The sequence below is a fragment of the Cryptotermes secundus genome, unplaced genomic scaffold (genome assembly GCF_002891405.2).
Source record: "Cryptotermes secundus unplaced genomic scaffold, Csec_1.0 scaffold688, whole genome shotgun sequence".
NCBI classification, from domain to species: Eukaryota; Metazoa; Arthropoda; class Insecta; order Blattodea; family Kalotermitidae; genus Cryptotermes; species Cryptotermes secundus.
The window spans coordinates 59,957-68,918 of NW_019725012.1; the positions used below are offsets into that span (position 1 = coordinate 59,957).

The window sequence follows — 8,962 nt, forward strand, 5'->3', positions numbered from 1 at the left end:
TCATAGTTGAATTACTGGAAGCAAAACAACCAACCTACAAGTCACTGGGATTTCGGTTCACTAACAGAGATTCCCATTGGCTTGCCTGTTTATCTTTGTCTTACATTATTTGTATTTAAAAAAACAAACTGTAATCACATTTTAATTTTCACAAAGAAATGATGTACTTTAAGACACTCTACCAACTTCTGCTAGAGAAATGTTTCCACTTACAGCATCAGTGTTGTCGATAAATGGGTCCGTTTCATCATATCCGGCACCAAGGTCAACGTAATCTTCATACCGGCCGTGCTTCTTTTTACCTGCACCTCCCTAAGAACAAATAAAAATATTTTACTTACAAAATGGGGACTATCCTTACTATATGGCAATCAATTTTACTTATTAAGTCTCTTTCTTCCGACGATCAGCAATGGGACCTGTAGCTTAAACTGGGGTTGTGGAGCCCATATTTTTTATAGCCCCAAAGCCTCAGCTACCAACACAGATAAAGACTTTCATTTGTGCACTCAAATATCTACATCTGCACCCTGCTGCAGTTCAGATCATGACTGTCAACATTCTAACATTTCCCCAAGATCTCCAGACCTCCTGTACTCTTACAACAGAATGTACGTATTAACAGTCATCTGGCAAAGTTGAGTTTCCTGGCTGTTCAAATCACCTGTGACAAACTAGCTTTCCTCTGAAACCTGTGATTAAAACACTCTAAACAACGCTTCAACATTCAAATTAGAAATTGTGTTTGTTCAGTCATACAAAAAAAAAACTGTTATATAGTTAAAGCAGTGCAAGACACTGTTTAAAGTCGTGGGTTTATAAAAATCCATTTTCATATTGGAGCATGTAGAGACCAACTGCTAGACAATGACTATGAAACAAACAACAAAACAACACCCACTGCTAGGCAACAAACTCTTAATAAGCAACAAAGGAACAGCATTTTCTGTGCGGTCCGTGCCGAGATATCATAACCATGACAGCGATGAGTTCAGTTGTGGGATACGTGCCAGACAGTAAGAACATAAGCAGAGGACAGTGTTAAGATCCGTTACCAGGAGACGACTAGTGAAGACATTGAAGACTTTCATGTGTGCTGCAGTTACAGTGACCATTAGTGTGTANAGTCCATGCCGAGATATTATAATCATGACAGCTAGAGCAATGAGTTCAGTTGTGGGATACATGCCAGACAGTAAGAACATAAGCAGAGGACAGTGTTGAGATCCGTTACCAGGAGACGACTAGTGAAGACACTGAAGACTTTCATGTGTGCTGCAGTTACAGTGACCATTAGTGTGTAAACCAGTGAAACTTTTATAGTTACATGTAGCTACGATCTGTAAGTGGTCAATAAACCCAATTATCAATCCAAACCCTGTCACTCTATCATGTGAGAATATTTTCAATGTGCATATAAATGTAACATACAAATTGGAGAAAAATATACACCCTGTTATGCTTAACACTTTCCTACGAAGAAATCAACGGAACAAAAATTGTGTAACAGGTGGCAATAAACGTATCTGAATGAATATGCAAACTTTAAATCACTGAGTGGTGTAATTGTTTTTATCCAGAAGATAAAGACTGTTATTTCAAGGTGATCATGGGGCCAGAGTCTTGTAAGAAAAATTTCATAATTCAAAGCTTGCTAAACAACTATCAACTACTTGCAATGACAAGTAGCTCAACTACAATAACAGTTACAACTGGCCAAACATAACAGAGTTCAACTGATATGGGTGCCAGATCACTGCTGGTATTGAAACCGCAGATCAGCTGGCAAGAACAGGACCTGAACCAGCTTGCAGCATCTCAGTAGGAGAGTATTGCTGGGAATGAAACCACAGATCAGCTGGCAAGAACAGGATCTGAACAGCCGTTCATAGGACCTGAACCAGCTTGCAGCATCTCAGTAGGACAGTATTGCAGGGAATGACACCGCAGATCAGCTGGCAAGAACAGGATCTGAAGAACCGTTCATAGGACCTGAACCATCTTGCGGCATCGCAGTAAGAGAGTATTGCTGGGAATGAAACCACAGATCAACTGGCAAGAACTGGATCTGAACAGCCGTTCATAGGACCTGAACCAGCTTGCAACATCTCAATTGGAGTTTCCAAGAAAGCGATCAGGGACTGGACAAACAGAAATCACAAAAAACATTGTGAATCCACAATTGGACTCAGACAGGCAAACTTGGCTTGACAGATAACCCCACTTGCGAAAGGTGCCTAGAAGATGACGAATCAGCCACACAGATCCTATAGGATTGGCAGACCATAGCTTATTTAAGATTTTGTCCCTGGGCCAGTTCCTTATGGAACCACTACAACATCCCCATAAACAAAGTCCTACATTTCATTCCAGGTGCAGAATCAACAAAGGGTTAATCAAAGGGGAAGCATAATAGATCACTTATGGTCATGGTCCAAGAGCCGGATTATTATGGTGCACCCCTCATACATACATACATACATACATACATACAACTACGGAGGAACGTTTTCAATCTTGAATGCAGGATGGAAAATACATATTTACAGACCTATTGAGTATCTATTGTTTTTAATTATCAACATTACCCCACCCCTCCACTTCCATACATAATAAAAAGTTCACTATACTTCATTTAACTTGTAAGATTTTAGGTTTTCACAGCAGTGACTATGAACAAAGCAGTCTTCTGGGATGTGGTGCTGTGTGGATAGTGTGTTAACTGACGTTTCGGAGGAACGTATCGCCTCCATCTTCAGGGTAGAAGAAAACAAGAAATCCGCGAAAAAAACAGCATGAACAGGTGCAACAGACTGAGTCAGTTAACATCATATCTACAAGGCGCCACATCCCAGAAGACTGCTTTGTTCATTTACCTTGTTCAAATACTTTTCTTAGCAGTCTGTTTTCAAATACCTGGTGACATAAACATGGCTATTTCTGTAAATGTAACAGCCCCCTCCCCAATTCATAATGTGGTTGATTTACCAAACTGACACTTGTAAGAAAGTAATTAACATTTAAACCAAGGAATATAAATGGTTAACGGCAGTGTTAAATGTTCTCTCTCATGCAAACAGGTACTCACATATTTCTCTTCAAACTGCCTTGCAATTTCTTTCAGTCTGTCATCATCATCTTCAGCTAGCGGATCAACACCATTCACCTGCCCATCTGATTTCAGTTTTGCTTTCCTCTTCCTCTGAAAAACAGAAAGAAACAATAATTCTTGACGAAACTAAGTACAATTTGGGCCACAGAGATATAGACCTCTAACAGAACGCGGTAGCATTGTTGGTTGAGGCACTATGCTACAAGCAAGAAAATCACAAGATCGAATCGCGATGAGATGAATTTTTTCAATTGACCTAATCCTTCCAGCCGCACTATGGCCCTGACGTCAACTCAGCCTCTAACAGAAATGAGTACCAGGAATATTCCTTTGGGTAAAAGGCGACCGGTGTATAAGGATGACAACCTCACCGCCATCTGTGAGCCGACTGTCTAGAAAATGTTGGAACCTCAAAATCTCACAACTCTATGGGTCTCCATGGCCTGTTACAGGGATATCCTTACTTTTCTTTTAACAAAACTGACAACCCTACAGCCTATCGCATTACAAATGGAACATACTCAGATTTCAGCAGGTGCTAGACATACTCTCTGATGCTACTCATGAATTCAGCTGGCCTGGGTTCGATCAAGTGGGATTTGTGGTGGATAAAATGGCGCTGGGGCAGGTTTGCTCTAAATACTTCAGTTTCTCCTGCCAATCTTCGTTCCACCAATTGCTCCACAATCACCCTCACCTATCATCTGGGACTGGTACAATAGGCCAGAAGTGGCCACAGTGCAAGGGACTTAGTCCCACCCCACTAGCAATAAAATAAAAATACTCATGAATTCCTGGCACTTCCTAAAAATGATATGCTTTCATGCATCAAAGTTCTTCTTTGTAAATAAGTGTAAACTTGTAAACCAAGTCTCTTGAACAAGATGTCTGAGGGGTTTCCAGCAAGAATGTTTAAACCTAGGACCAATTTCATCTAATTTCTCTTTGTGAGCACCAAGTATTTTGATTTAATTTTTCTGTCTAATAACATCTTCTGTCTTAGAATATTTATTATTCTATAAATAATTATATACAGAACTGTAAGATCCTGAAATGTATGCTGTACTCTTCTCCTTTCCTCTTTCGCAGAACCACTTGTCACACAGGTATCATAAATGAAAATAAAAAGTAAAGCTATCCCTGTAACAGGCCGAGGGATGCACAATGGACCAATAACTGGTCTAAGTGCACGGGGAAGCCCACCCCCTCAATACTGAAGAGGCCGAGGAGGCCCATAGGGTTTCGAGACATTGAGACTCCCACATTTTCTAGACAATCGGCTCAGATTACGGTAAGGTTGTCAGCCTGATGTGCCTGCCATGCTTTACTCCCCAGGAAGATTCCTGGTACTCATTTCTGTTAGAGGCTGAGTCGACCCCAGGACAACAGTGCAGCTGGAAGGATTAGGTCAATTGAAAAAAATCCAATGACCTCATGATCTACAACAGTATCTTATCCATAATAAATGGGTTTACTTGATGATCATAATGTACATGCATATCTGCATAATTGTATACAGGTTGTACTGCATTCAATATAATGGGATCTGGTCATTAGGAACCTCCATGCTAAACGAAGAGTACGGTCCTCTCTGATGTAACGCTGTTCAGTTTGGTGGGAGCCCAATATTTCAGAAGAACATGTATTCATCTTCAAAGTCTTGCAACAAGCCAAGCAGGAAACCAGTAGAAACAGGTGGCAGGCCTGCATCTGTTGTGCTCTTGACTTATTCTTCAACCTTGAAGATGGATGCAATAAGTTCCTTTCCAAACAACACTAAGTTAAACCTCAGAATAACATAATCTTCAGTCACCGCCATGAAAACCTCAAATCTTACGTGTTAAACGTCTATTATACCCCATTTTTTTAGAGCTAAATGTAAACGTCTTATGGTAGCTTGAGATATCTGATACTTACGGGTTACTATGGTATAGTTTAGAATTATTAATATTATGCATAACTATATTTGATGTCAAGTTTTAAGATCGCCAATTACTGTTTATTTTTGCTGTTGGTTATCCCATTAATTATAACAAGTCTTTATTTTATTTAAGACTTTTTGTTGTTACTATTAAACCGTCAAGAACCCATCTACAAAAAGGTGCCGCTTATATGCACACTATCTTAACGCATAGACGTCAAACGCAAATGCCAACCCTTATCCAACACACATGGCCTACGGTAAACGAAACCGGCTTTGTACAGCAACGTCAATACAGACACACACTTATCCACGCTAACCGTGAACCGGTATGGATACTAATCTCATTTGCCTACTCTCCCTCTCTTTCTACCATCCGCCTTCCAATACTGTCATTTTTTTTTTTGCCTACGCAAGGTCTCCACTCCTCCGCCGCCACCCACAATCAGAAGATCAAACATGTCCGCTCGCCTAAGGCCTCCCGTTTTCATGCAGGCCGTTCGGAATGTCCACGCTCAACGCTTGTTTTCTCAGCTACAAACCCCGACCTCACTTTCCAATCCACATGACTGAGAGCATTATTTCGAGACGCGCGCATTTCGCTGCAGTAGCGGGTCGCTAACCCCACAATCCCTTCCCATACGCCCCTCCTCCGGTATAAATCTTAATACGATTTTTACTTTCATACTCATTGCCTGGAACGTAAACCGACGGTAATCTATTTTCCCATAAGGCATGGAACACCACCTATCCTACTGCATCTTCTTTCATCCCCCCCACCCCCCCGGGGTTTTCATCGACGAAAAGGTTTACACAAGTTACGGATGGCATGCATTACACCAAATTCCAACTAATTTTAAAACATAAGGGTCAAGTTTCAATCCCTCCCCCCTCCAATTATCACACGTGTTTTCTTCATGGTAATAAACCAACTGAACAATAAGAAAATAATAATAATAAAGGTACCTGATTCCCACCAAATGTTCCGCAGATCACGCTGACCCACTGCCCCACCCCTTGTGAACACGAGAGATGTCTCAAAATGTCGTCTTAACAGCCACTGTACCCACTATAAAAGATACAGTACAATTCATCGTACGTGGTACATAATTTTCCGGTCCGTACTGCAATCGGAACAATATGACACATTTCCGTATAGCCACACACTGTTCGTCATGCGCGTAACCTTGTCCCAATACCACATACCGAAAATTGCATTTTGCACTTATTTCATTACTGAATAGTTTCATTCGCCCTTTAATTATGGATACTACTAATAAGGCCTACCGTATTCAAGGGCACTGGGAATTACCAACCGTTACAACAGCAGCTGTTTCAACTACTGCATAGCTGTTCGTTTATCATATTTTTGTGCCGATTATCATTTAATTATTGCACTATCATAACATTAATTGCAAAAATTATCACTTTTTTAATTGCTGCCAACCTCACAGGCAACACTTATGCAAAGCCTGACTCAATTTAGCACAAAAAACTGCCTGAAATGCAGCTATGGGATTCCACCAACTGCCACATTTTTCCACAATAAAAAATTAATTATCCTTCATATACTATCATATCTCAAATTATTCAACTGCCAACAAAAAATCTACATCCAGACCGTGCACCCAGGCTATATGGGCGCGCCAACCACGCTAATGACACTAAATCTGATCGATCTAGGTAGGTCGTTATTGTTTGAGTCCTACAAATTGACATCTGATTTCTTCATATATAAAGTAACCACAAACATAAAAATAAACATACTTAAATAGCATCGAATATGACCCGTAGGGACAAACTATTAATGTCCTTAATATTTCCATGACATTTGTATATCTGTATCATGTATGTTTCCTTCAAACATGGCGACCCTTCTCCTGAATCCTTTCGGTATATAATTACAGCCAAAATACAGCATGTCTTTTATTCAGAATAACAGGGAATGGGTTAATGCTTAAGGAAATGTTCTGGTTGCAACACGAAACAAATGTCATTAAATTTACTTGAAACAAATTGTATATTTGAATAGTCACTGCGATAAAACACACTTAGAAGACACATCAGCAATCAGAAGTCTCGGCTTCGAAGAACGTAACCATTTTCAGTGATAACTTACCTCTGCAGAATTGAGTAGAGCACTGTAATGGAACTCTGGGCATGCCTCTTCATTTGATTCGGGCAAACCAAGTGTAAAACGCACCGTTTTTAATAATTCCTTACTTTTCTTCTCCTTCTTATTTGTACTTAATGATGTCAAAGTATTCCTTTTTGGTTCTGACATTCTACACTAACTGAACAAACATCTAAAACGGAAATATTTCCAGTTTAACGTCAACATATTTGAACAGCCTTCCACCAGGACGCCATATTTTACTCAACTGTTATATTGTGCGCGGGGAAGTCGTGCGCAATAAACATTACATTGAACTATGGGAAATGTATATGCAATGAGTTCAGAAAGTAGGCGGTAGGTCGTCTTGGTAAAGTACGGTTACAAACGATGTAGCTAGGAAACGTAGCAATTGTAAACGATAGATAATACAACTGGAAAGTCTAAGAGATATAAGGGCGAGGGCACACCAAGGAAACTGCAACCGCAATTTCAGAAAATTGTTATTTGCCTGAGTTGAACACAAGATACTGAATGGAGCACCGCAAATTGAGGAAACGGCAATGCAGTTTCCTCAATTTGAGCTGCTCCATTCAGTAACATGTGTTCAGCTCAGGCTAATTATCGGAAATTTTGGTTTACAGTTTTCTTGGTGTGCTCTTGCATTACGTCTGTAATGTCGCTAGTAGGAGGAACGCAGAAATTCGGCGGCAATTATACTGTCACACACATGAACATTGCTAAGCAACAGTTCGGTAAATACATACCCTGATACAATTTCAACAGTAGGCCATCCGTTGCTAGGTTAGTGGCAAACAAAAACCTTCCCGCGAAGAGATTCTTGGTACTTGGCCCATTGCTGGGTAACGGGCCAATAAACATGCATCCTAGGACAACAGAATAAATGTTTTCCATTGAGGCCACGATGAGATTCCTTATTGTAGTGCAGTTTCATGCTTCTACTGATGTAATGTACCCAATCCCATACTCATAATAACCACGGCCTCATAAAAGGCATATCCTATGCAGTGGACACACACCATTCTCCCTACCCTATCCCAACCATAAAAAACTCATTTATTAGGATAACTTTTAGAGAATAACAATTATATTAAAATAACCTTTAGCAATTTAAATAAATATTTCAATATATTTAAATAGTGTAGTTCTACATAAAAGGGGACACTATGCTACAAGCCTGAAGGTTGTGGGATCGAATCCCGATGAGGTCATTGGATTTTTTTCCAATTTACCTAATCCTTCCAGCTGCACTATGGCCCTGGGGTCGACTCAGCCTCCAACAGAAATGGGTGCCAGGAATATTCTTGGAAGTAAAGGAAGGCCGGTGCATAAGGCTGACAACCTTACCACCATCTATGAGCAGATTGTCTAGAAAATGTGGGTACCTCAACATCTCACAACCCTATGGGCCTCCACGGCTTGTTACAGGGATACCTTTACTTTAGGGGCACATGGTAGCGTAATGAATGTTAAATGCATTTTAACATTTATAAACACCTCATGATGGGCATTAATTGCCAAAACATGTAGCAAATAAGACACAATCTTAATAAACCAACCGTTTTTATCAACTTCTGAGCTTATCAGCTATTCACCGAAGTGTAGAACTGTTTTGATCAACCGACAAATTTACATATTAGAGACCTACACAACAGGATGCAAAACATATGAAGATAATCTGTTCAAATAAATATACTTATTTTACTTGGTCTGCCCACCAGAAAATCACATTCCAATCAAATATTGTACTGGACCAGAGGTTAGGATGGAAACAAAAAAGGAAACAGTGGAGTTT

General features: G+C 40.1%; 1 protein-coding gene across 2 annotated transcripts in view; it reads right to left on the minus strand.

Moving 5' to 3' along the window:
• Positions 1–7,404, minus strand: part of LOC111863239 (ubinuclein-1) — a 53,637-nt gene extending 46,233 nt beyond the window's left edge. For both annotated transcript variants that reach the window (XM_023849363.1, XM_023849362.1), the window contains exons 1-3: positions 7,153–7,404; positions 3,089–3,202; positions 214–312 (exon numbers count right to left, since the gene is read on the minus strand). In XM_023849363.1, the coding sequence (XP_023705131.1) occupies positions 214–312; positions 3,089–3,202; positions 7,153–7,317 (378 nt within the window). In that variant the 5' untranslated portion in view covers positions 7,318–7,404. The remainder of the gene's footprint in view (positions 1–213; positions 313–3,088; positions 3,203–7,152) is intronic.
• Positions 7,405–8,962: the final 1,558 nt, after the last annotated feature.